The following is a 26,185-nucleotide window of genomic DNA, read 5'->3' as shown; positions in this document are numbered from 1 at the left end:
TTGTTTTTTTTTTTTTTTTTAATATACGCACAGGAGAAAAAAAATAATAATTATTATTATAATAATTATAATAATAAAACTACGAGGAAAAGGGAGAAAGGACGGGAAGAAAGAACCAAAATATATATATATATATTAGATTCTATAAATAATCCAGAGTCATTTGTGTGCGGGTGTGGGGAGGCGAGGAGGGGGGGGGGCGTTTATAACCTGGTGATATCCTCCGTGCGCGGGTCCTGCGCGGGTGCGGAGGGCAGATCCTCACCCGCGGCCGTGCTGGGGGCCGGGGGGGCGCTGGAGCCGCCGGTCCCCGCGGCCGCCGCCGCCCGTACTTTGGTGTTTGGCAGCCTGTGGTCTTTTTTCCATTTCATCCTCCGGTTCTGAAACCAGATTTTGATCTGCCGCTCGGAGAGGCAAAGGGAATGAGCGATCTCGATGCGTCGCCGCCGGGTCAGGTACCTGTTATAGTGAAATTCTTTTTCCAGCTCCAAAACTTGCTGCCTGGTGTAGGCTGTCCTGGATCTCTTGGGTTCGCCTCCATTGTAATTGGGATTCACTGGAAAGGAGGGGAAGGAAAACAAAAAGGAAAAAACAAAACCAAAAACAAACCAAAAAAAACCACCAAAAAAACCCCAAACCAAACCAAACACAAACCAAACAAAACACAAACCAAACCAAACCAAATCATAAAAATAAAGGAATAAAAGGAAAGGGAAAAAAACCCTCAAAAACAACAACACGGGGGGAAAAAAATAAAATAAAAATAAATTAAAAAAAAAAAAAGAAAGAAAGAAAAAACACACAAGGAAAATCAGCGTGGATGGAGAGAGGGTCGGCAGAGGTGACTGGAGGAGCCGGGGGGGGGAAGTAATAGGCTAAATAGGTAATAAAGAACTTTGGGCAGCTCAAGAGTTTCTATTCTAATAGGAAGGGGTTTCCCTGGCTCAAAAGACTGAATTATTTATGCACCCCTTACAAAGCTTTCGGAGTTTCACACATACATAACAGAACGAGCCACATGGCTAAGGCTGCCCACAGTAGCTCGGCTATAAAATTTATGGTGGGTGTAATTACCCATTCGGAGTCGTAAATCCAGTTCAATTGTGCTAACCCAAAGACTCTCATGGAAGGGAAGGAAATAAAAAAAAAAAAAAAAAAAAAAAAAGGAGAGAGAGAGAGAGAGAGGCGAGAGGGGAGCATGGTGTGAAAATAAGAGAGTGGAGAGACAGAAGAGGAAAATAAAAGTTGCATACCAGTACTGACGTGGATTTTTTTCATCCAGGGATAGACTATGGGCTGTTTGGATGCTGTGCTGGTGGGATGCTCGGGGTTTGGCTGGTTGCAGGCTGGAGGGGCTGGGGAAGGAGGAGTGGTGGAGGTGGTGGGTAGAGCAGCCTGCTCGCAGAGCTGCGGGGGTTTCTCTGAGAGGTGGTGGTGGCCTCCTGGAGTTTGCCCCGGTCCCCTTTGGAGCGTGTTCGGGTTCCCCGGTGCCTGGAGCCCCCCGCAGCCGAACGGGCGGTCGGGGAAGGAGGGTCGTGGCACTGGGTACAGCTCCTGGTGGTGATGCTGGTAGCTGGACTCCCTTGTCCGGCTATAATATTCCGGACTGTGGTCTGGGATGTAATTATTTTGCGAATATTCCTCGCATGGAGGAAATTTCGGATCGATGTAGTTAGAGTCCATCAAATAAGAGCTCATGATCATTAATTTCTGGAGTGGAAAATAATTTTTCTCGCTTTGTCGTTTTTCTGCTCCATAAAGCCCTCCTACTAGCTGGCGACCCCGTAAAGTTACTTTCACCATGTGACATCCCCGGCCAATCACACCCGCCAGCCCAGTCCCCGGATAAGGAACCAAAAGCTTCTGCAAAATGTACCCAAATTGGGGGGGGGGGCGTGGATGGGGAAGGGGGGAGCGTGGGAGTGGGTGCGCGGGGAGATGCGCTTGGGTGCGGGGCGCTGGGACTTGGGGTCCATCCCCAGCACCCCGTGGGTGATGGGGGGGGGACACACAATAGGGGACCCCGCTTTGGGTTGGGGGGGATGTAAGGGGGAGGGTGTACGGGGGAGTTTGGGGGGCACCGGGCATCCCCCCCCCCCCCCGCTTCCCACCGTGATCCGAGCTGGGAACAATGAGCCCCCCCCGCCCTCGGTGTGTGAGTGTGAGCGTGACCCCCCCCCGAGCTGCACTGACCCTTCGGACCCCCCCAAACTCTACCCCCGGCAGCCCCCCCCATCTCCTCCCAAGGCTGGGGAGGGGACAGGGCAGCTTGGGGACATCACCGGGCGGGGGGGGTTCCCTCCACCCCCTCAGCCCGCACTCCCCCATCCCGGACGGGAGAGGGTTAAACACCGTCAGCACCTATTTGGCGGGGGGACACACAGTTACCTGAAGGTGGAGGCGGGGGTGCAAATCCGTTCTTGACCCTGCCTTAAATCCCAGGCGGGGACATTTGTGTGTCCCCCCCCTTGTAACGGGCAGGGCCAGGCTGGGATGTCCTCCCCGCCCCCAGGCAGCGGGGACCCCCCCTTTGCTCCCCAAGCTGCCCCCGCTTTGCTTAGTCCCGGCCTTGGGGAGCAGAGCGGGGTGGGTTGGTGTTGGTTTTTTTTTGGGGGGGGGGCAGCACCCTGCGTGTCCCTCGGCCCTGGGTGCTGCAGGTGACGCACCCACGGGTGTCCCCCCCCCTCCCAGAGCAGCACCCCCGGGTGTCCCCCCCTCCCAGGCCGCTTGGCTCCCCCTTTAAGCAATGACCTCCCCACGCTCAACCTCTGGTGTATATATCTCAAATATATACATATATGTATATAATTTTGGGGGCAAATCTAGCCGGATGCGTTAAAAATGGCTCCCACCACCCCGGCGCAGGTCGGGGAGCTGCAAATGGGTGTCAGCATTTTGGGAGGGTTTTACCTCATTCAATTAAAGCGCTTTTTTAACATTTATTTTTAATCTCCATCTCGCCCTAAAGAGAGGGGCAGAGGAGGGAGGTGGGGTATTCCCTCCTTGTACTTGATAACAATTATAGTTGAAAATCATAGCTTGCAGGGCATTGCCATATTTTACTTGATAACAATAAAAGTGACACATAAAGTTAACTGTTTATGTTTTATTTATTAGACTAAATGTGCCAGCGGTGTCGAAGGCTTTTGGCTGGTTGTTACAGCTTTTTATGGGGTTGTAAAACGCCATAAATCAGTCACTGCGAAATGGTCGGGGCTCTTTGTGCTCTTGGCTCAGAGTTGTGTTTGCGGTGGCTGCTGTTTCTTCTGGAGATGAAAAGTCATAATGGGATTTTATTTTGATTATTATCACCCCTCCACACACCCCAATCATCGCGGTGATTTTGCTTTTTACCTTTTTTTTTTTTTTTTTAATCATCATTATTATTAATTATTATTAACAAGCCCTGGCTTTCGCACTTTGAATAAACTACCTTTAGCAAATGACATCAGCGGGGCTGGAGGATTTAATTAGCAGCGCTGCAATTAAAGGAAAGCAGAACTTTCCAAGGCTCTGGCATCGCCCATATATTCCCCTAGAGACGAATTTGTGACTGGGAGACGCTCACACAAATTCGAGTCTACAGGGTACATATAGGAGACGGGGAGGGTTGGGGGGGGGCTGAGCCCCCCTCGGACACCAGCTCCGCATCTATTTGGCCACCAGGACATGGAATAAGTTGGGGTTTTTTTCTCGTTTTATTTGGCTTTTTTTAGTAGGGGGGGGTGGTTTATTGGCGGGTGATTCGCGGGGCTTCGCCAATTGCTGGCCCGGTGCATCAGCCGCGCCTGCTCCTTCCTAAAGTTGTAAATCGCGGAATCACAGCTAGAAACGCTTAAATATCCACCTATGGAAGGGAAAATCCTTCCTCTTCCCAGCAAGGTTTTGGGGATGGGAGCTGCGAGGTTGGGGAGGAAAAAAAAAAAAAAAAATACATGAATAGAAATGTATTCCGGAACCCAAAACATTGATTTAAATATATCCAATAAATTCCTTTTCTCCAGCTATACTTCATTCTGCCCAAACACCTCAGACTCATGCAGGGCTTTGACATTTATAGTTCAGACTGATGCAACAACTTTATTCCAAGGCTGAGGGAATATTGAATAAAGATGGAGAGTTAATAAAGTAATTTTTACCTACGCACATCCTTCCCCCCCACCCCAGCTCTGAATATATGGTTTGCAATAAGCGTCAGTAGAATAAATAAATATCCACAGGTAGTTCTCTTAAGGCTATGCTGGATTTAAAAAAATAAAATAAAATAAAAATTAAAAAAAATAAGCCGGCAGCAATCAAAGCATTAAAAAATTCAAGGCGTGAAGGTCACAAACTGGGCGGTTCTGGACTCTCCCGCTTTCTCGAGGTGGGGGGAAATGCAACTTTATTTGCACCGTCTGCGGGTCCCCCCTCGGATTTCTGCCCAAATATCTCTGGTTTTGAGGACTCGCTTCTCCATCCTCCCTTTCCCATCTCCCTCCAGCCCCTCTGTGTGTTTGGGGCCGAGGGGGGGCTGCCCTCGAATTTTTTTCAAGTGCACCAAGGAAAAAAATCCACCAGATTTCTCCCAAACGCACCAAAAAAAAAAAAAAATCCCATTTTTCCCTTTTTGATTCCATGTGGATTAATATCCGCCCCCCCCTTCCCCTTTGCTTTTTAACCGGGGTTTAGAGCTGTGCCTCTTGCTGAAGGGGTTGGAATTTTTTGTTTATTTAATCCCACCCCCCCCCCCTTTTTTTTTTTTTTTTCGCTGTAAAATAAGTCTGCAGGGACGTGTGAAGAATAGTTGTACAAGAATCTGGCTCTTTTGTCTATAAAGCCGCCCTCCCACCGCTCTCCATCCCTCGTCCCCCCACCAGTGCGGCGAGAAACACTTTGGGAGGGACAAAACCCAGCGAAAAAACCGCAGCACCTCGGCAGAGAGGCAAAAAAAAAGAGGCCAAACATTTCGAAATATAAAATAAAAATCTCATTTTTTGCTTTATTTCCTTTCCCTGCTAGGCTGAGGGAGGGGGAATATAGATCTGGTTGGCATCGCGGGGAGGTTTTTTAAGTACAAAGCGCCTTTTTGACAGTACTGAAGAAAAATAAGTGTGCATTGTCTCTCCGGATTCATTGTGTTGGCTATTACCATACTGACCGTTTGGTAACCTGTACCTCAGCCCATTAGCAATCTGTGCTTTCCAGAAAAAAATGAAGTACCTATCTACTGGGGGTTTGTTATCCCGTGTTTAATAATAATGGGGAGAGCGGGGGCAAAGCTGAACTCTGGCTCCTGGAGATGCGGGAGGTGGGAATTAATTTTGGAGTGGAGTTGGATTTCCGAGCTTGTTTCGAGGTGATTATTGCACAATTAGTGGTGGGAGAAGCAAAACCCTGGATGTATTTATTTATTATATTTTTTTAAAAACAGTTGTGTTCTCTCTTAATTAATTTTTTTAATTTTTTTTTTTCCTGCCAACTTGAAAGCAGCGAGTGCAAGACCTTTGCTTTTTGTCCCTTCCTAATGCAAATAGACAAGGTCTAATTTATGCAAAGAAATATGCAAATGTTTAATTGATTTTTTTTTCCTTAAATCTGTTGTCAGTAAAAGTAATGAATCGGCCTAAAACGATTTTAATAAGCAAAGCCTGTCACCCAAAGTCCTCGCCTTCACATTTTTCTTTGGAGCCTCTTTCGTCTCAAAGAAGCGAATAATGTAAATATTTATCCCTTCATTTTAACCCATCAAAGATGAATCCCTTGCGAGAGAACTAAAAAAAAAAAACCAAATAAAATAAAATATGCAAACTAGTTTCTCCATCTCCCCCTCCTCCCCTTCTCACCCCACCCAGGAATTCAATTTTCTTCAAATCTCGTTGAAAGTGGCTTTTTAAAAAGTGGGCGCATTTTAATATTGGTTAGACAGCGTGACCTGAATTTCACCTCAACTGTTTGACTTGATCCAATAGGTCACTGCCAAGGAGTTATTGATGGGGGAACTCCATTGAAATTTCTCTCCTCACAAATGGCCTTTAGATCTTCTAGCGAGTTCAATAACTAGTTATAATGTAGAAGGGGAAAAATGAAGCCCAGAGGCAAACTAATTTGATGTTTCATTTTTATGCTGGAGAAATTGTTGGTTTTTGTTCCTCTCAACCTCCCGCTCTGCCCCTCTCTGCTTCTCCAAAAGGGAGAGGGGGGGGGGATGGAAAAAAAATCAAAATAATCTGGTTTGAGCGAAGCCCCCTCTGAGCCGAGGTTCGGCTGGGCTGGAATACCTGCTATTTTATTTATCATTTAATTGGCAGTGGCGTTTTAGCCCGGGAACTCCTCGGGACTCGGCGGAGTGGGGAGCCCAGCAAGAGTCAAACTTGCTGTTTGGTAGAGAATACTTTTTCCTTTTTTTTCCCCCTTCCTTTTTCCTTTTCCTTTTTTTCCTTTTCCTTTTTTTCCTTTTTCTTTTTTTCCTTTTTCTTTTTTCCTTTTTCTTTTTTCCTTTTTTTTCCTTTTTCTTTTTCTTTTTTCCTTCTCCCCCTTTTTTCTTTTGATTTATTTTTAATGCGTTGTTGTTTCCCCTTTTCTTTTCCCCAAGGTTCTGTTTAAAATAAATCCAAGATGCCCGTCATCAAGTTCCACCTCTCCCCTCTCCAACTTCTCCTCCCATTTACCAGGACCGAGCAGACCCCCCCCTCCCTTTCTGCTCCCCACCAAATCAACGCCCCCCCCCGAACCCTCTTGGAGCTGGAACTGAGCGAGCACCCTCGTTTTATTCCCTGAATTTTGATTTGGGTGCTGGGTCGCCCTAATTCATGTGACAACAGCTGGGCTCTCCCTTGGTTTGGTTGCCTTGGGGAGGACTTTTTTCCCTTCAAATCCATTTTTTAGGCTTAAAATATTTATTTTAAGGGGGAGGGATTGGAGTGGGGGAGTCTGAGGGGCAAAGGAGCCAGGGGATGATTTTAAATTTTATATATATATATATATATATATATATACAGGAGCGAAGATTTCTCCTTGACTTTTCATAGACAAAGACCATTTCTACTGAGCCAGCGGATAATTGCTGAACCCTGGGTTAAGTTGAAAAGAAAACATTGGGTTTGTATTGGGGAAAAGGGCGTGTTGGGGCTGGGGGGGGGGAGGAAAGTGAAAGTTGCAGGAGAAAGTGTCCAGGGCGAAGCCATTAGCAGATCTATAGCTGTTATTGTATGGGATGGAAACATATACAAACTTGAGGCTGAGCCCTCTTGGTGGAGAGAGCTGCTGCTTGAGTGGTACTCACTGCTCTCAGCCCGTGGAAATCTTCCTCCGGGATGACAATTTTAATAATTAACATTATTTCCACCCATCGCCCCCCCCTCAGCCTCCTCCCCCAGGCCCCCCTCGGGTTGTAAATCCACTTTTAGGCTCCAGAATCCTGAGTCTTTCTTGATGGCTCAGGCTGGGGAGAAGGGGGTGAAAAAAAGTTTCTATGTACTGAAAGAGAATAAAAATTAAGGTTTTTCGGTTTCTTCTCCAAAAAAACTTAACCCAGCGGCAGCTGTGGGTTTTATACCGGGGCATTTGGGGAGGGGGAGCCCTGACCCGTTATTACTGCAGAGGAAACGTGGCGGAGATGGCCCAGCCTTCACTTGCAGGGATGCAGAGCCCCTGGCCTGGCAAAAAAAAAAAAAAAAGGGGGGGGTGGAAAGGGGATAAAATGAGCGAAAACTCCCTCTTTTCGGTGCATTTTGAGTCCTCCCAAGCGAAGACGAAGCCCAGTTTTTGCCAGGCTGCGATCGTCCCTTTTCAATTAAAAATCAGTCCCCGGGGGGGCTGCCTCCGGGGACGCGACCCAGCACTTTTAAAGGAAAAAACAGCCCCAAAAAATCTGTATAAAAGCCTATTTGCTTCGAGCAAACACATCCCTGAGACACCCAACCCCCGGCCGCGCACCTTGGAGGATGCTGGAAACCCGGATCAATACCCCGCTGTTATTAAAACCCTCGAGTGTCCCTTCCTGGGGATGCGGGTCAATGAGAAGGGGGGTGAGGAGAGCGAAGGACACGCGTGGGGAGTGACACGGGGGGAGGGAACCAGCAGCATCACATGGAAAGCAGATCCCACCAGCTGCAGATGCGATGGGATGAAGGGCAGGATGATTTAAAGACCCGGGTTTATGGCCTTTTCGGAGCCGTGGTTTAAACTCTCGCCACGTGTAAACACGCTGGTTTGAAACCCGACAAAGCCCCAGATCCGCGCCCATGCGCGCAACCCCCGCCCTGACACCTCGGCGGCCAGGCCGGGAAAATGGGCCTTTCCCAGGAATAATTCTGCCCCCCAAAGGGATGAGAGATGACGAGGGATGTCCCCTCCGCGCCCGCTTCACCGCGTGTATTTAAATCTTAATAATAATTCCAATAATAATAATAATAACAATAACGCCCAGGGAAGGTGGTGCGGACACCCTGGAGCCCGGCGGATCCTTGTTAGGGTGGGAAACGAGGATTTAACGCAAGAAAAGGCGCTCCCCGGTTCCCTTTAATGTTTATTTATTTTTTTGCACTAGGGTACTTTCAGTTTAATCTTTCGCAGTGCAATAAACTATTATCTTAGTTAATCCCCAAGGCGAATCCATCAAAACCTTTTAATAAAAACGTTACGTGGCTTCCGCGGGGGCCTCCAGCAACACGGGCTGGGGAAGGGCGAGCCTTGTTTGGTTTGAAATTTTGATTTTTGAGGGGGTCACCCTCAAATTTTCTGCTAGTAAAATGGGGGGAGAGGGTGTCCCCCCCCCTCGGCGGGGCCATTAGGATTCCGGCGGCATGGGGAGCGGTGGGAACCATCACTCACAGCCCCAGGAGCAAAGGGAGCGGGGCTGGAACAAGAGGAACAAGGGATGATATAGAGGAGGAGGCCGCCAGCATCAATCCCGACCTGATAAGAAATCGGTTGCTTCCCTGAAAAAAAAAGAAAAAACAAATCCCAGCCCGCTGGCCTGGGCCGTCCAGGGTGGTTTTGGGGGGGAAACAGCCTTTTCCAAACGCTGAATGTGTCCCCGGTTCTTTAGGTTCGCTGAGAAAACTGGGAAAGGTGAGCTGAATTTTTTTGGGGGGGGAAATTTTTAAAAGGATAAATAAGGGGAAAGCAGCCCTTTGCCCAGAGGACGTGGTGAGGGGCGCTGCAAGGAACCCCTGCGAGGGGCTGCGCAAAGCGCAGCTCCCCCAAAATCTGCTTTTTAAGCTCCACATCCGACTTGAAATATCGCGTTTAGGGCTTAAGTGAAGAATTAGGCGTTAGTGCGGCACGCTGAAAGCTTCCCATAAAATATAGGTTTGTTCATACTCCACTTCTCCCCTTACACATGACCCAGTCACTCCAGCCCCAGCCTATTTTTTAAAGCTTTCTAGTTCGCCACAATATTCTACAGAATTAATTCCGACAAGAGACAGGTACTGAAGAGGAGTAGACACAGATGTGAAGTGTCAGCTTGAGTCTGCAGGTAAATATTTCCCCCCCTTTTCCAACATGCAAAAGGGTTTGATTCTGTCTCGGAGAGAAGGGCAAACAGCAGGAAAATCGGATTTTTCTTTGCGCTGGACACCCACGAGCGCACGCACCCAAGTGGCATTTTTTTGCCCCCCCCCCCAATCCCACCCGTGTGCTCCAGAGGGAGAAGAACCCCCCCCAAGAGGGAAAGGGAAAAGTGGGGTGCTCGGTACACCCAAACAGCAGAGAAACCCCTCATTGCTCCCCAAAAATCTCGCTCAGTATCCGGGGGGGTCGCACGCACCGAGGTGGCTCTTTTCTTGGGGGGGGGGGGGAATTTGGTTAGATCCCAAATTAGGGGGATATTTTGGAGAAATGCTGGATCCCAGCGAAGGGTGTGGAGGAGATGGGGGGGGGAGATGGCACCGGGGAATGGAGGGAACACGAGCTCCTTCCTTATTAATTACAGAAACTCATCAAGCTCAGCCTGCAACCCCCCTAATGGGGGGTCTAACAGAGGGGTGGTGTGTGTCCCCCCTCAAAAGGAGAGGAGGGTTTGAGCTCTGGAGAAGCTGTGACCCCCCCCTAAAGCTGTGTCCCCCCTTAAAGTTGTGTGTCCCCCCATGGTCCACAACGAGGACGAATTTACTGGAGGGTCGAGGGGGCTGATAGCGAGGGGGAAAGGCCTTAAAAATAGAGACAGGAATGAGAAGAAATAGGGGGGGAAAAAAATCCGCCCCCCCGGGTGCCAGATTTTTTCGGGGTGGGGGCGGGATTCCAAGGACGTGGCTTCGGTTTGGGGTGGAAAAGGGGAAGGTGGAGGGTGAGAGGGAGAAGACAGAGAGAAAGGAAGGGGAGATGTATAGAAAGAGAGAGAATAAGAAAGAAACGGGGAAAGAATAAGAGATGGAGAGAAAAGGAGAGAGATGGGGAGAGAGAAAGAGAGAGAGAAAGGAAGAGGAGGAGGAGGAGAAGGAGAAGGAGGGGAAGGAGAAGGAGAAGGAGAAGGAGAAGGAGGAGAGAAAGAGAAAGGGAAAGAGAAAGAGAAAGAGAGAAAGAACGGGAGAAAGAAGAAAGAAGGAAAGAAACAGAGAAAATAGGAAGAAAATAGGAAGAAAAGAGGCAGAAAATGAAGAAAAGAGGAAGAAATGGACGGGGGGAGTGAGGTGTATTCGGGCAGAAGAGCTGGCCCGTGCGGTTTGCAGGGGTTTTGGGGTGTCCCCGCAGCCCCCACCGCTGGGTTCACCCCCCACCGCGGAAAAAAAATCAGTATTACACACTGCTGACTCCCTCCGAGTTGCATTTATTTATTTTTCCTAAACCTACAGGAAATAAAATACTCAAACTCCTTTTTGTTGTTGTTGGTTTTTTTTTCCTTTAAAAAGCTCCTCTCACCCAAACTCCAGTCAACTCAAAAATCCTGCCCTGGACGCGAGTAAATACCAGAGGTCAACAGTAGCCGCTCTCCCTTCCCTGGTGATTATTTTACTGCTGAGAGGGAATCAGAGGAATCTGCTAAGTGCCAAGAAAACATTTAAATATCTCTGTGTCTGTTTACATAAGTGTGTGTGTCTGTGTGCAGCCTCCCAGCCACCTATGGACCGCACGTATACATATCCATACTGATACATGCACAGCATCGCGGGGAAAAGATTAGTAATAATAATAATAATAATAATAATAATAATAATAATAATAATAATAATAATAATAATAATAATAATAATCTGCACATAGACACGGCCCACATAGGAAGAAAAGGGTGAATAAATTGTTCATAGGCGGAAATAAAAATGGGAGTTAGTATTAACGAACCATGTTGCTTTGACCCTTTTTCCCATAAGGAGGAGGAAAGAGTCGGGATAAAGAGATATAAAGGATGTGGCCGGAGAGAAAGCAATTGGTGTGTTTATTTTCTTTAGTCCTTTTCCTTCCTAAAAGCGGGGAAAGTGGATGGGGAGGGTGGATATTCCCGGTCCCTGCTGGGAAAAGGGGTCGCGTCTGGCAGGCAAGAGAGAAATCGCAAATAAACATCTCCCTTAAATAAAAAATAAAATTTAAAAAAATAGGGGGGGGGATATAAATCGATAAGTCGGGATTCAACTCTTGACCGGGAAAACCCAGATCAAAACATCATTTGATAGGAACGCGCTTTGAGGAGTGGATAATAAATCAATAAACTCAATCCATCAGTGGGATGTGCAGGGACAGCGGCTGCTGGGGACCGGGCAGGGGGAGGACGGGAGATGAGGCTCAGAAACTCTTCCCCACCTCGGGGAGAGCAAAAAATTACATAAAACCCAACAGATAACGGGATGGAAACATCGGGCTGCACCTATTTCAACCGGATTTCCTTCGTCCTCTCATCCACCTTCCAAGAAACCCTTTTTTCTTTCCCAGCACCGAGGTGGATGCGAGGAAATTCTATTCCCCATAGTCATTTCCCGGACTTTATTTATTTATTTGCTCCTGTCCAATTATGCAGAAAATTATTTTCGCTTGTTAGGAGAAAGGGGGATTTCTTCTGAACACTGTAAATTGTTTTTAATCCCGTAATTCACACTGGAAGCTCTCCCGGTCGCACACGCAAACGCGAGCGGCATCTAAACTCGAATTAAATGAGATTTAAGCGAAAATTCAAAATATGCAGAAGAAATGTCTTCAACCCCGAATTTATTTTTAATGATCCCCCCTCCATCCATCACGGAGAGGTAGGAAATGAGGGGTCGGAGGGGAAAGAAAGAGTTTCACATCAGATGCAGAAAACCTCTTTTTTCTCCCCAAATCGGGGAACCCCCCCCGTGTTTCTACCTCAACCAGCCTCGTCACGCGTGGGACAACATCCCCTTTAACCCCCCCAAGCTCTGGGGGTACTGTCGCCCCCCCCAATTCCCTCCGTCCTTTGGATGGCCCCGCGTTTTGAGCGACTTCGTGTTGTCCCCAAACAGGTTTTTTAAACGAGTCTCGCAAGGACTTTCCATGGGTTTTGGGGTGACGATGGGGGGGGTCAGGGGGCTCCAGGGACCCCCCCCCGCGTGTTCCCAACTCCCCCCGCTTGAAGCTGCCCGATTTTTGGCACTTTTTTTTTTCCCCTAGCACCTTTTCCCACTATTAATGACCGCGAAATAAAGGGAATAACTGTGATTTTTAGCATTTTTTTCCTTTTTCCAACCCCGCAGCACCCAGGCAGACCGGGGCAGGACCCGCACCGTCCCAGGGAGGGGTGGGGGGGTGAGAAAAAGGTGCTGAGACCCCAGGGACCCCCCCCCAGGAGAACCCTGAGCTGGGGACAGTGGCTTTGTCCCCAACCTTTGGGGACAACTCGCTGCTCGGGGCGGGGTGTAAAGAAATCATTGATTATTTCTGATGCTGTTTTTTGATATATCCTCGGAGGGGGCATGCTCAGGGTATGCCCCCCCCGCAGCGATAGAGCCCTATAGAGCCCTATAGAGCCCTGTAGATCCCTATTTTTGCATAGGGCCCAGGTAGACGGATCTGCCCGGGGCGAGGGGGATCCCACTTTCCCAGTGGGACTGGGAGGAAAAATTAATCCCCCCCCCCCTCCAAATACGCCTCTGCATTTGTTGGTGCAGCCCTCGGCGTTGGTGTCAAAAGCGGGGTGCAAAAAGGGGGCAGCGAGGGCTCGGGGGGGCCTCTGCAGAAGAGCAGCCCCCCCAAATCGCTGCAACCCCCCCTCTAGCCTCACCAAGACCCTCTGAGACAGGGAAATGGCCCCCCCGGGAGGGCTCAGCCCCCCAATACACCCCCAAATGCGAGTCCCGGATAAAGCACTTGGAGAAGGGACCTAAAATCCCCCTCCCTGCAAAAGGACCACAGGTCCCAGGGGGCTGCTCCCTGCTTTTGGGGAGGGGCTTGAGCCCCCCCAGGGCTCTGGAAAGGAAAAGATTTGGGGGTCCCTGGGTGTTTCAAGAGATTGTGCCCGGGTGCCCCCCCTCCTTGAGCACCCCAGAGCGGGGCAGCGGTTCTTAGGGTGCGGGGAGGCGGGGGGGGGGTGTCTGGCTGCAAAGGGGGGTCCCTAAACCTGCAAGGGAACTGCTGGGAGAGGTTTAGCACCCACAGACCCGCACAGCACCCACAGACCCGCCCCCCCCAGTGGGTGACACGCGTGGTGTGTGGGTGCTCGCGTGCGTGCGAGGCCCCGCGTGTGCGCACCCCCGTGAGCGCGTGCCCGCGCGGCCGCGCGTGGGCTGGCACGTGCGCGCGCGCGCGTCGCACGCTCGCGTGTCCCCCCGTGTTCGCGCCCGCGCCCGTGCGCTTGCACGCCCGCCCCTGCGCGCACGCGTGTGCAAGCGGCCGTGCTCGCACGTGCGCTCGTTCACGCGTGGGGGTGCGTGTGCACTCTTGGGGGGGGGGGGACACACACGCACGACACCCCTCCTGAACAATTCATGTCGTGGTGGGAACCTGCAGCCTCTGCTCCCAAACACAAAACATGTGCCCCCCCACCCGGGGGGATCTCCCTGGGATGGGGCCTTGTGAGGGGTCACAAAGCTGAGCATCCCCCCCCGTCCCGAGAACAATAGGGGCCTGGCCATTGTCTGGGAGGGGGTGGCGAGGGGGTGCCCCGTTGTTTTTTGGGGGACCCGCTACTCGTGGGGGGCACCCCGGGGTGGGGAGGGGGGATGAGGTCACCTCTCCCCCCCCCAGCCCGGTTCGCAGCGGGTTGCACCCCGTCCCTGTTCCCCCCCCCAACACACCTTGGGCCACTCCCGGGGTGGGGGGAATCCCTGCGCCTCAAGGTGTCCCCGGGGGGGGCACCCCCAGCCCTGGCTGCTCCTCCCGCCCCACGCGTGGACCCCCACGCGTGACCCCCAAACGCTTCACCAAACAACCCCTGCGAGGCAGCCGGGGCGGGGGGGTGGTGTGGTCGATCCACCCACTTCACAGAGCCCATTCTCTGCACCGTGGGCCCCCCCACGGGTGTCGTGGCCGCGCACGGAGCGACCCTCCCTCCGCACACCTGCCCCGGCCCCGCCCGCCCCCCCCGCCCCTCCCAGCGCCGCCGCTTCCTCCGCGCTCTTCGGAATATTTCCATTTATTCCCTTTTTTTTTTTTTTTTAAATTTCTTTCCCTTTCCCCTCCTCTCTTTGCAAAGCCTAACTTTCCCCTAAACACAAATAAATCTCCCCCCCAAAAAAAACCCCCACCAAACTGTGTTGAAACTTCGGGATGCGCACAGCCTACCTTCAGACTATACCCCCGGGGGGGCCCGGCTGATGGGGAAAGGGGGGGTTTGCCAGCCGAACCAATAATATATAGACTTTCTTTGGCCTTATCTCTTCTCCAGCAGCCCTGGGGATGCGAGGAGGGGGGGGTGAAGAGGGGGGGGTAAGCTGAGATTCATTCCAGATAAGCTCCTTGGCGTTTGCAAAACTCGCATTCCATCTTTAACCCCCCACCCCGCCTTAACACACCCCCCCACGCAGGGAGCGGGATTTTCACAACGTTGCGCCGCTCCTAGAGAGGTTAAAACCAGGCAAAGAAGTAAAAATGAGTTGAAATAAACGAAAACTTACAGGGAAGATGCTGCTCCGGCCGCCGCGCTCGCACTAAGCGCCTTGTCCCACTGTCCCAGCATTAAACAGCTCGAGCAGCTGCGATGGTGGACAGTTAAGATTATATATGATGTAAATATATTGTGGGTTTGTCAGCTCCCCCAAACCATAAAACTTAGTTTAATGACATCACGTGCTCCCTGAGAGCCATTCAGGGCTTTTGCTTAGGGCCATCCACATAAATAACCTTCAAAAGTTTTAAACTACTAAAATCGCATAGAAGCCATGAGTATTTCTGCTAATGTTCTCGGTGAAACTAAAAGAGCTTGGCATTTTCTTTTAAAAAACAAACAAACAAACAAAAAAAGTCCTGGATTGATATCTATAAAAAAAAAAAAAAGGAACTTTGGTTTGTTTGTTGGGTTTTTTTTGGGCCATTTTAAGTTCTCACGGGGTTGACACGGATGACGGGGCAAGGTAAGTCCTTTTCTATTTCCTTCTTGAGTCTTTGGGAAGGGATTTGAGCAGCCGAGAGGGGAAATCAAAAGGTAAATCTCTTCCAGACAGCACCAGCAACAACATCCACTCAACACCCACCAGTCCCGAGGAAAATGCCCCAAAAAGAAGAGAGGGATGAGGGGTACAGAGAGTCCCCCCCGACCCCCCCTCCCCGGGCCGATAATTAATCATAAGTAGCCGCACTCCGCTCCACGGGGTGGAAATGTGCAAGTTGGGAATGTAAAGTGGGGGTTTTGGGGTGTTTCGGGGTGGTTTTGTGCTACTTTCGCAGACAAAACACGCGTGGTCTGGGAGCTGGTTTAACCCTTGCCAACCTCAAGCTGCTTTGACAGCTTCCCGGTTCAAAGAAGCAGAGGGGGAAAAGGTGCGAAATGAGTGCGAAATGTAATCAGAATAAAAAATAATAACCCAGAGACGCTGCAATAATCCCGCTGAGAGGGAGGGGAAGACGTTGCTTAAGAGAAAATTGAACGGAATAACGAGCAATTACCAGTACACGCCAAGAGGGTTTTGTGCCTGAACAACCAGTCAATAGATTTACACAGCATGGGGAGAAAAAAAAAATTAAATAAAGAGAGAAAAAGGAAAAAAATCAAAGAGCAAAAGAGATGATTGGAATCGCTCCAGAGCCCTCCCTGAAATCACCCCAGGCCCCAGAGTGGGGCAGCAAATAAATGTACGAGGCGAGTCTTGCTTGGCTTTGCAGTATTTCACTCCAAACCGACGGGGAAATGACAGTCGAGACAGGGGGAAAAAAAGAAAAAAAGAAAAGAAAAAAAAGAGGATTTTTTATCCGCTGACTGTTAAACGACAGTACAATTAAATATCTTTGCAGCTCTCGACTTGCCAAACAGCCAGAACCCACCATCCACGAATAGCCGACCATCAAATAAAATAATGCTAATGAAAAGCGCGGCCCTCGGAGCTGCCCCATTTGAGCCCGCTGTGCTAATTGTCCCCCCCCCAGGCCGCCCGGAGCCGCTGCCGCAAGAAAACTTTTGTTTTGCAGGTTCAGGAAATTGTTCCCTTGTTTCCCATGTGTAAAGGAAATCCTATAAAGTTTTATGGAGCTTATTGGGCTTCTCCCAGCATTTGTTTTCGCCTGTAAATAGCTGGGAAGACACAGGAGGAGCCACCCCCGCGTGTCTGGGAAATATAGGTTGAGCCTTATGCAAATAACGTATAGACGTGGGGCAGGCACCACACGTGGGTTGGTTTTTTGGGGGGGGGCAGCACCCACCCCACCCCCGTGGGTGGAAAGCACGTAGGGACCCACCATAAAGGTTTTTTTTTCTTTTTCTTTTTTTTTTTTTCTCAGCCATATGGTTGGAGGGTATGGAGAAAGTCCATATGGACCCAAGTGTGAGCCTCCGGGACGTATAGACACCCTATAGAAGGTGGGTTTCCCACCCAGGGGCAGGGCCCATGTGTTCCCTATCAGGCCCCTCCACCTTAGCAGAGACAGAAAACTATATCTATATCTATATCTATAAAGCCATATTTTTAAAGCCCCATATATATCTATATTTAAAAAGCCACATCTCTATTTTAAAGCCATATCTCTATTTTAAAGCCATATCTCTATTTTAAAAGTCATATATATATATATACTTAAAGCCATATATATATATTCAAAGTCCCATATATATTTTTAAGCCATATATATATATATATATAAAGCTCAGCTTAAAAAGCCTCCCCTTCCCTCGGAGCTGCTCCCCTTTGGGGGGGGGTACAGCAGGGCCTGTACCCCCCCGGCTCCCCAGTAACCCCCCCATCCCATCCCAGTCACCTCCAGTCAAGCACTGGGATCTCCTTCCCTCATCCAGGTGCTGCCCGACCTGCAGCAAGAAGCAGCGGCTGGGAGATTTTGGGGCAAAATCATGTTATTCCGAGTATATATTGGGGAGAGAAGAGGCGGGGAGGAGAGAGAAACAGAGAGAAAAGGTGATTTTAATCCGCTGCTCCTATTAAATCGCCATCTGCCAGGCGAGGACACCAGCCTGGAATGAAAAACCGGAGAGAAATAAAGATAAAAAAAGTCGGAGCTGGGACAGGGAGCAGTTCAGCCCTCTCAGGGCCCAGCCAGCGCTTCATCACCAAATTAAAAAGTTAAAAAAGCACTTTTCCCCCCCCGCTTTTCCCCACAATCCAGGCGATAGAAAAAACAGCATGTCCCTTTGGGTGTGGGGAGCAGGACACTCCAGGTTAAATCATCCCTCCACCCCTCTGGAAAGCTGCTTTTTTTTTTCTAAGAAATGAGAATATTTTTCAAAGACGACACTTCGCCAAAGTAGCGGAGGAGCAAAAAGCTGCTCCAGCGAGCACAGAAATATCCGCCCGGCGCACCAACTTTTGCACTATTCACCCTTTATTCCATATGACAAAATAGAAGTTTTGCAGACGAAACAGCAACTAATAAATATCCCGAGCGCATCACTTGGAGCGGGGGTGGGGAATAAAAGAAGTTACTGCGATGGACTGAATTTAGACAGAGATGTACAAATTCGGGTTCGCCTTGGCTTTTTTTTTTTAATATATATCTTAGCATTTAGCAAATCTACATTAACGACGCAACAAATAAATACACAATAATATTTAGTCCTATTTTTTCCCTCCCCCCACCCCTCCCCATGCTGCACTTTCCTGCCTGGAGGTTTCGGAGGAGCCGCTCAAACCGGTGTCCCCCTCCCGTCCCTTTTCCCCCAGTCTATTAATTTCTTTTCTATGCAAATAATAACGATATGATGCGTCCGAGTCCCAACGAAAACACGCAAACACACACCAGGGACCCGCCCGGCTCCTCTCCGGGGCTTAAAAATTGGATGTGAGGGGTTTCCAAGCCCCAGCGAGGGGTAATATTTTGATTTTTCCGACTTGTGCCAGCGCATCTTTCCTGGGCAATCCCCAGCGAAGCACATCAGCAATTTCCTTCTCCCATCAGGGCGAGGTTGCGACTTCACAAAACTTACACGGTTTGTTTGTTTGGGTTTTTTCCCCTTTATTTTCCTTCTTTTCCTTCTTCACCAGCGTTTGGGTTTGGTTATTTTTCATTTTTCCCATGAATATCGCGATTTTTAGAGCTGAGACGGCACGATCCAGCAACGCAGCGGATTTTTTTTTTTCCCCAAGCCTTTTTGGTGTTGTGATTTATTTTTTCTCTCTTTCTTCGTGATTTTTTTTTACCCCAAAGAGCGCACAGGTTAGGACACTTAGTAACAACCTAAAGAGCGATACACTGAATTTTTGCATGAAGCGAACAGCGGGGTGGTGCTTTTTTTTTTTTTTTTTTGCATACTAATAAGAGATCTCCTTTGTCTGAGGGGTTTGTGAGGGTACAGACCAGAGTCCATCCAGCAGCTCCCTCCCCACCCCAAAAATCAAAGTTTCCTCAAGGTAACTTCCACCAGAAGTGATGGAAAATAAAAATAATAATAATAATTAAAAAAAAAAAAGCAGGGGACCCCCCCCCCATCTCCTGCAATCCCACCTAAAGAGCCTCTTTGCTTTTCAACTTGGAATCTTTCTTCCACTTCATCCTCCGGTTTTGAAACCAGATTTTGATTTGTCTCTCGTTCAGGCAGAGGTTGTTGGCGATCTCAATGCGCCTCCGCCGGGTCAGGTATCTGTTAAAATGAAATTCTTTCTCTAGTTCCAGAGTTTGGTAGCGGGTGTAGCTGGTTCGGGAGCGTTTCCCATCCGTTTCTGGGGGAGGGGGGGGAAATAAAATTTTTTAAGAAGGGGGAAGACATTGCATGAAAGCCAAAGCAATTCTGGATGGATTTAATTTTTTATTCTTTTTTTTTTTTTCCTAATGCTAAAACCCGATTACAAATCTAGAATACGCAGAAGTTTGCTGAGGCTCTGGGCACGCAGTAGCCTGAAATCTTTCACTCCCCAACACCTCCAGCCCCCCAAGTGCCCCCCTTTTCCTTTCTAAAGCCCAGATCAAACGCATGTAGATGAGCCAGAACTGAACCTGTTTCCTCTCGGACAATAAATAAGTGTACAAAGGAAGGAAATATCTTTTCTTGGGGATCTTGTCTCTTTTTTCCACCCCCCTTCAGCCATGGGAAGGTGGAGGGGAAAAATCTTTCCACCTTCGCTTCTGGCGCCTCTTTTTTTTAAAGCTCACCCTCCAAGAACATGTGTATTTCAAGTTATTTTTAACCCCCCCTTCCCAAAAAAATGGAATATTGCCTTTTATACACGTTTTGTTTCTATGATCCAATTATGCTGTCATAAATTTGGGCGTATATAGCCTCTAAGCCTTTTAGTGGACAGTTTTACGAGCAATTGATGCCTTAGTCGTAAAATTTACGACCTCAGGTTTTTTATTATTTGCCCCGTATGGCCTATAAAAACCCAAGGCAAAAAAAAAAAAAAAGGGAAAAAAAAAAATCAAGAAGTGAAAGTTTTTACCATGGCTCATGTGTAGTTTGGTCATCCAGGGGTAAATTTGTGGAGGTTGTTGCTGCTGCAGTTGTGGTTCTCCTTGTTGTGCTGTTTGCACGGGTTCAGCTTTGATTTCACCCGAGCTCTTAGATCTCTCCTCCAACGGCGGCTTAACGCTCTTCTGCCTGTAAATCCCGGGATTTAGGGCTCCTTGCTCTAAAGGATGCCCTGAAGAACCCATGACCGTGCAGGGAGGTCGCTGGGGGTTCGCTGGGGGGGTCGCAGCCATGTCCAAGCCGTTGAGGGAGTTGGTGGCCCCGGAGGAGGAGGAGGAGGAGGAGGGGAGGGTGATGCTCAGATCCAAACCAGCGTAGCGGTACCTGGGGGGTGCTGGAACCTCGGGCACACTTCCATAATTTCCATAACTTTGCATGGCATAGGCAGGAACGGGGGGATTTTGCTTATAAAAGGAATTGGCGACGTAAGAACTCATGGCGGAGGAGGGGAGGAAAAGGAAAAAGAAAAAAGGGGGGGGAAAGAAATTCGGGGAGGGGGATTTATTTCTCTTTTTTTTTCCTTTTTCCCCCCCTTATTTCTTCTTTCTTTTCCCTATTTTTTTTCCTTCTTTTCCTCCCTCTTTTTTCTTTTTTCTTTTTTTTTTTTTTTTCTATTTCCACCCCCCCCAACCTCTTTGATTAGGGTGATTTGTGGCCCTTTGAAGTTCAGGGGTGGAGTGTGCGTGTAGGGGGGGGGGCGCGTTTTGTTCCTCCTAAAGTGCAGAATTTATAGGTAGGGGGGATTCTTCTGTCTTCTTCTTCTTCTTCTTTTTTTTTTTTTTTTTCCCCCTATACGCGCTGCCCAAATATGGGATATTTAAGTGGCGTCACGTGACGGCGCCGGCCACTCATCAATTTGCCTTGATGACCCCGGGGCGGGTTATTGATGGGCGCCCGCGGAAGGCGCCGGGGGTGCGCGGGGGGTGCGCGGGCGGAGCGCTCCGCGGGACGGCGAGGCGGCAGCGGCACCTAGTGCTGCTCCGCGGCAGCGCAACCGCCGCTCCGCGTCCCCCCCCGGCTCCCCCCCTCCGCCCCCGCGGAGGAAAAAGGGGGCAGCGCACTCTGTTTTTTTCTGTTTTAAATTTTATTTTATTTTTAACCTCTTGCGCGCTTTTTTTTTTTTTTTTTTTTTAAACGCACTTCACGCCCCAAAATCGCAGCTGCGCCAGTAGGGAAAAAAAAAAAAATAAATTTATTTTTAAAATTCTCTTTTCACTGGGTGAAGGCGAAGCTCGCAGCAGCGCGTTGCCTCCGCATCGTTTGGAATGTCTTTTTTTTTTTTTTTTTTTTGCTTTTTTGCTTTTTTTGTGCCGGCCAGGTGGAAGGAAACACATTCCCCGCGTTGTTTGCCGAGGTTTTGAGGAGCGGAGGCGGTCGGGGAAGCTCCTGAGCCTTCTGCAGAGGCAGCTCCTCCAATGCGCCAAAGTTTACATTCCTGTTACCTTTCCCCCCCTTTTTTTTCCTTTTTTTTTTTGCAATTTATTGCTGGCAGGAGCCTGGATCTTCCTTGTCTGCTGGAGAAACCAGCCCCTCTCTTCAAAGGGCACGGGCGAAGGGGAAATAAAGACCTTCAGATCTGAATTTCCAGCCTTTCCTTGTTCTCCGGAGCAGGGGGGCGGGGGGCCCGGGCCCCCCCAGCCCCATTTCGGGCTTTGCTTTCCAGACCTGAGCGCTTTTTCTTCTTCTTCTTCTTTATTTTTTAATATCTTTTTTTTTCATTTTTTTTAAAATTCCGTCTCCATTCACCAGCCAGAGAAATGCCTTGAATGCGCTGGGTGCTCCATGTCGCCTTCCTTCTCTTTATAGGCGCTGAATTATCTGTGTGTGGTTGTGGATTTACGTTTATATTTAGGTTTGGGGTTGGGTTTTCCTTTGTTTTTTGGCAATTCCAACTGGTTTACACCCAGGGAGCCTCCTGCTCCCTGGCCAGGTCGTTACCCTCTTGCAAAACGCTCTTGGCTCCTGGTTCCTGGTGCTGTTTCCTTGTTTCCTTTCGGTTTATTTTTTAAATTATTTCCTTTTTTTGGGTTGTTTTTCCTCTTTACTGCGCCTTGCAAAAAAAATCGCCTGCACGTTCCAGGCTACAGATGAGCAAAGAATGGGCTGGAAAAAAAACCCACCCTTCCCAGGCTGTTTTGTTTGGTTGTGGTTTGTTTTGGGTTGGTTGGGGTTTTTTTCTGGTCATCCAAACCAAATCCTGATAGTTTCATTTAAAAAAAAAAAAGAAAAAAAAACCTCGGAGGGGACTAAGCTGCTTCCAGGGAAATCTCATCCCTGGTTAAGTGCTACCTGCTGAACAGCCCAGCAAATATTCGAGCAGTGGCAAAGAGGCGAGAAAAATGCAGGTTTTTTTTATCCAGCCTTTGCAATGGGTTCTCCAAGCCTGCGATCCGCAGCAGCAGCGTTTGTTTCCCAGCGTTATATCCACAATTTCCGTCCTCCTAAGGATGAGTTTGAGGAGAAAAGTGGCTCCCCCCCCACCCTGGAAAGCTTTATTGGGTCGAAATAAGTCGGGGGAGGGTTGGGGGGGGTTGGCCAGTGGGTCCTTCCGCAGAGCTGGGGGGTTCTCAGCTGTGGAGAACTCAAATTAGATCAAACTAATAATAAAAAAAAGCGGAACCTTTGACCTGGTGTTTGACTGAGGAGGGTGCAATAAGAAATATATACTGTTTTGAACTTTGGAAATCCATTTTTAATCATGAAGCGAGAGGTATGGCATAGATTCCTGATGCCACCGAACAATACAGTAACAAGACTAATTCAAGGAGACAAAGCAAAATGTAATTTTTTTTTTTTTCCCCTCTCTTTTTTTTTTTTGGAATACTCTTGAATGGGAGAGGTACGAAGGAGGGAGAAAAAGGAGAGAGGGAGCTGATTTTCAGGAACAACACACAAGATAAGTGAACTTCCTAACAGGCTGTTACCAACACGAAACGTTTCAACTGAAGCTCAGAGGCCATTCTATAAACTTTAAAAATAATATTCAGTTTTTATTAAATACTCAACATAGTCCTCTGGACATGACCTTTATACATGAGGAGGTGTAACACAAGGTTTCTTTTTTTTTAGATTTTTTTTTTCCTTTTCTACTGCTATAGAACTCCATTCACTTGATACTGTGGAACATTACAGTGCTAAACATAAATATAAATACAGGTACCACAAACACAGTTTAAAATATTCACACAGAAACTGTCACAGTTTGTCGTATGCAGTGATGAGCCCAGGTAGCTGCTTAAATACAAGGAGGATGCTCTTGGAAATGCGATATTTAGGAGGTTTCTCAGGGAAGAAAATCAGATTTTTGCACCAGGGGAGGAAGAGCTGCTCTGGCTGGGGGGGGAAGAGGCGTCTGGGCAGAGCCCGACCCGGCACAGAGGAGGGTGGGTGCCCAATTTTTTTTTTGGGGGGGAGGCGGAGGGATAAGGAGGAAGGAGGGGAGGGGAGTGTGCGGCTTGGAACAGTCTTATCCCGAGTTAGATAAATAGGCGATGGATGCGTGTGCGGGTGGGGGGGTCACTGGGGAGAGCACGGGGAGGGGAGGGCTGTGTAGCGGTGGGGAGGGGGGTGCCCACATTTCCACTTTAGACCTTATTTTTTTCACCCCCCTCCAATTTTTTTCCTTTTTTTTTTGGTTTTTTCCTTTTTCTTTTTTTTCTTATTTTTTCTTTTTTTTTTTTTTTTTTTTTAACGTAGCCAAACATTGTGCCAGTGATAAATACGGGTCGGGGAGGGGGGCCTGGGGGGGGGTTGCCGCCGAGTTGTCACTTTTTCACTCCTTCTGCTTCTCCTCCTCTGTCTCTTCTCGCTTCTCCTCCTTGGCCAAGCTGTCGGCGGCGGCGGCGGCCGTTCCCCCCCCCGCTCCGGAAAGGGTCGAACTCAAATTACTTTCTTTTTTCCATTTCATCCGCCGGTTTTGGAACCAGATTTTGATCTGCCGCTCCGTCAGGCACAGAGCGTTGGCGATCTCGATCCGCCTCCGCCGGGTCAGGTACCGGTTGAAGTGAAATTCTTTTTCCAGCTCCAAGGTTTGATAACGGGAATAAATCTGACGCCCCCGCCGGCGATCGGCCCCGTAGCCCACTCCTAAGGATGCCGAGAAAAAACAGACTAAAAATCGTCAGCCCGCTAAGAACGCGGAAAATGAAGGGGTTGGGGGGGGGTACGACACCCCGCACCCGCGCAACCCCCTCCGCCCCCGCGCAACCCCGCGCTCCTCCTCCCCCACCCTCCACCCCCGGCCTCCTGCCCCCTCCCCAACCCCTGGAAAAAAATATAAAATGAAATAACTCTATTTTTTTTTTTTAATTAAATGAACCTTGGGCGCGCAGCGTTTTCTCCCGGGTCATTTTCTCCCGGGATGCTGCTCCCCGCCCCCCACCTCCCCCCCCCGCCCCCCTTTGCTTTTTCCCACATTATTTCTGCCAATTGGAGGATTTGGGGGAGCCGGGGGGGGGAGAAGTGGGAGCTTCCCCCAACCCCTCTTGGTGCGGGGAACCCGCCACCGCAGCACTTCCCTGCACCCGTCATTAAAACTTATTTTTACCCCGGTAATATTTTGTGCTTAACTCCCGAGCAGAGCTCGCTGCACTTTATTATAGATATTTTACACTCTCGAAGTCTTTTAATTAGAAAGAGCATAACAAGCCATATTTGCTTGCAACAACTTAACAAATAAAAGGCCTGTAGCTGCAACTGTGAAGGAGCTATATTATTGTTTTTATGGGGCCATAAAAAGTCGCTCAGCCTGTTCTGCTAGGGAGAAGGTCGTAAAGATGGTTCAGTTTATTTAATTTATATCTCCGAGCTGTAAAACTTACCACTGTGGGAGTTCATACGCTGCATCCATGGGTATATTTGAATGCTAGTTTTTTGTTCTTGCGAAGTGTTCCTGTTTTGGTCACTGGTAAAATCCTGTGCGATTGATGTCTGTGTATTATGTCCCATAGAATTTTGCCTGCAGCTAGAAAGCATGTCTTTTTCTTGGTAAAAAGCATTAGATCCATAGTCATAAGGTCCTCGGCTGGAGCTAAACACAACATTATCTTGCGGTGAATAAAAAGGAGAAGAATAAATCCGGTTTTGAGCAACGGCTGCTCCATAAGTAGAAAAATGCCTGACAGGGTCATAGGCAGTTGAATTGAGGGCTACGTTGGGAAGCACCTCTTGGCCACTGGTGAGATGGCAGGATAAAGATGGGTTTGTAAAATAGGAATTCATATCCTCCTCTATACCTGGCTGTGTGATTTCTTTAATATTTATTTCTGTCTCCAGTTTGTAGTCTGAACTAGATTGTTATAGGGAAGGCTCTGCTCCAGGACAGACAAAATGACAAAGTCAGCTGACCCGGGGGGAGCCAATGGGGAGGCGGGTGTCAAAAAGGGAAAAAATTGCTTTTGCTTCTGTTGATTCCCTAGTTGAAACTAAGTGGGCATGGAAAGTAAGTCTTGCACCCCCGACCCCCCCCCCAGCACCCCCGGGGTGCGCTGGGTGCGCTGGGAGCGCTGCCGGAGCCGGGGCTGGGGGGGCTGGGGGGTCCTGCCTGGGGAGGCAGCTGCGCTGGGAGGGGGTGGCACCAATTTCTTAAGCCAGGCTTAACTTTTCCTTCCCCCCCCCCCCCCCCCGCCCCCCCTTTTTCTGCTAATGAGGTTTGGAAGCACCGTCTGTGTGTCTGTGCATTATGTTGCTTGTGTTTTGTTTTGTATGTGTGTGTGTGGATTTTTTTTTTTTTTGGTAAGAACTGTTTGCTTAATATCTTGTAATAAAATAGCTCAGAATTCACAGTAATAAATCTCAGATGTCCACAGAATATTAAGCCATAAATTACCCTCCTTCTTTTTTTTTTTTTTCCCCCTTCCTTCTTGTTCTCATGTAGCATTGGTCAATATTATGGAATCAAATGGTTGTGTTCTTGATGAGAAAATATTACATAAAGAGAGGGGGGGAAAAATGGCGACTTCTGAATTGCTAACGTGTTTCAGAGCCTTCCCAAATTATGTCTTGGGGAGGAAAGAGGGGAAAAAATAAGACATCCAGAAAGCAACACCCAACATTGCAAACTCACGTTAGGCTGGAAGTTGGATTTCTCCTCTAGTTTGACATTTCTCCCCTCCAAGGTTTCCCATTTTCAGTGCTAGAGGATATTTACATTTGCAACAACAACAGAAAGGAAAAAAAATAGGAGAGAAAAAAAGAACCCAAGAGGATTTCTAGTTGTAATGGGCAGCCTGGGCTGGGGACGCAACCTCG

At 48.7% G+C, this 26,185-nt stretch overlaps 3 protein-coding genes across 4 annotated transcripts; all 3 read right to left on the bottom strand.

Annotated features, from left to right (window-relative positions):
• Positions 1 to 203: 203 nt before the first annotated feature.
• On the bottom strand, positions 204 to 1,803 carry HOXC4 (homeobox C4). The gene is made up of 2 exons (XM_065654407.1): positions 1,254 to 1,803; positions 204 to 556 (listed from the first exon to the last, which is right to left on the bottom strand). The coding sequence occupies exons 1-2, from the start codon at positions 1,801 to 1,803 to the stop codon at positions 204 to 206; spliced, it is 903 nt and encodes a 300-aa protein (XP_065510479.1).
• A 17,172-nt stretch (positions 1,804 to 18,975) lies between these two features.
• Positions 18,976 to 20,373, bottom strand: HOXC5 (homeobox C5). Its single transcript, XM_065654417.1, has 2 exons — positions 19,908 to 20,373; positions 18,976 to 19,190 (listed from the first exon to the last, which is right to left on the bottom strand). The coding sequence occupies exons 1-2, from the start codon at positions 20,371 to 20,373 to the stop codon at positions 18,976 to 18,978; spliced, it is 681 nt and encodes a 226-aa protein (XP_065510489.1).
• Positions 20,374 to 23,648: 3,275 nt separating this feature from the next.
• On the bottom strand, positions 23,649 to 25,514 carry HOXC6 (homeobox C6). 2 transcript variants are annotated; one of them, XM_065654411.1, is made up of 2 exons: positions 24,757 to 25,514; positions 23,649 to 24,046 (listed from the first exon to the last, which is right to left on the bottom strand). In XM_065654411.1, exons 1-2 carry the CDS (start codon positions 25,154 to 25,156, stop codon positions 23,709 to 23,711), a joined length of 738 nt encoding a protein of 245 aa, XP_065510483.1. In that variant the 5' UTR covers positions 25,157 to 25,514; the 3' UTR covers positions 23,649 to 23,708. The 2 variants fall into 2 exon arrangements, with proteins under 2 accessions (XP_065510483.1, XP_065510485.1); XM_065654413.1 differs by having other exon boundaries at positions 23,649 to 24,022.
• Between the last annotated feature and the right edge of the window lie 671 nt (positions 25,515 to 26,185).

This window comes from Caloenas nicobarica, chromosome 33, assembly GCF_036013445.1.
Source record: "Caloenas nicobarica isolate bCalNic1 chromosome 33, bCalNic1.hap1, whole genome shotgun sequence".
In the NCBI taxonomy this organism is placed as follows: Eukaryota; Metazoa; Chordata; class Aves; order Columbiformes; family Columbidae; genus Caloenas; species Caloenas nicobarica.
Note: the sequence above shows the minus strand (reverse complement) of the source record. Positions and strands in the feature narration are given on the sequence as shown.

Bases quoted from the DNA above. Each gene is read 5' to 3' on its own strand.
- HOXC4 (XM_065654407.1), bottom strand. From the start codon at position 1,803: ATGGTGAAAGTAACTTTACGGGGTCGCCAGCTAGTAGGAGGGCTTTAT. The intron at 557-1,253 runs GTATGCAACTTT...CCTCCTTTCCAG, and splicing joins AAAAATCCACGTCAGTACTG to TGAATCCCAATTACAATGGA.
- HOXC5 (XM_065654417.1), bottom strand. From the start codon at position 20,373: ATGAGTTCTTACGTCGCCAATTCCTTTTATAAGCAAAATCCCCCCGTT. The intron at 19,191-19,907 runs GTAAAAACTTTC...CCCCTCCCCCAG, and splicing joins CAAACTACACATGAGCCATG to AAACGGATGGGAAACGCTCC.
- HOXC6 (XM_065654411.1), bottom strand. From the start codon at position 25,156: ATGAATTCCTATTTTACAAACCCATCTTTATCCTGCCATCTCACCAGT. The intron at 24,047-24,756 runs GTAAGTTTTACA...GACGATTTTTAG, and splicing joins GCGTATGAACTCCCACAGTG to TCTGTTTTTTCTCGGCATCC.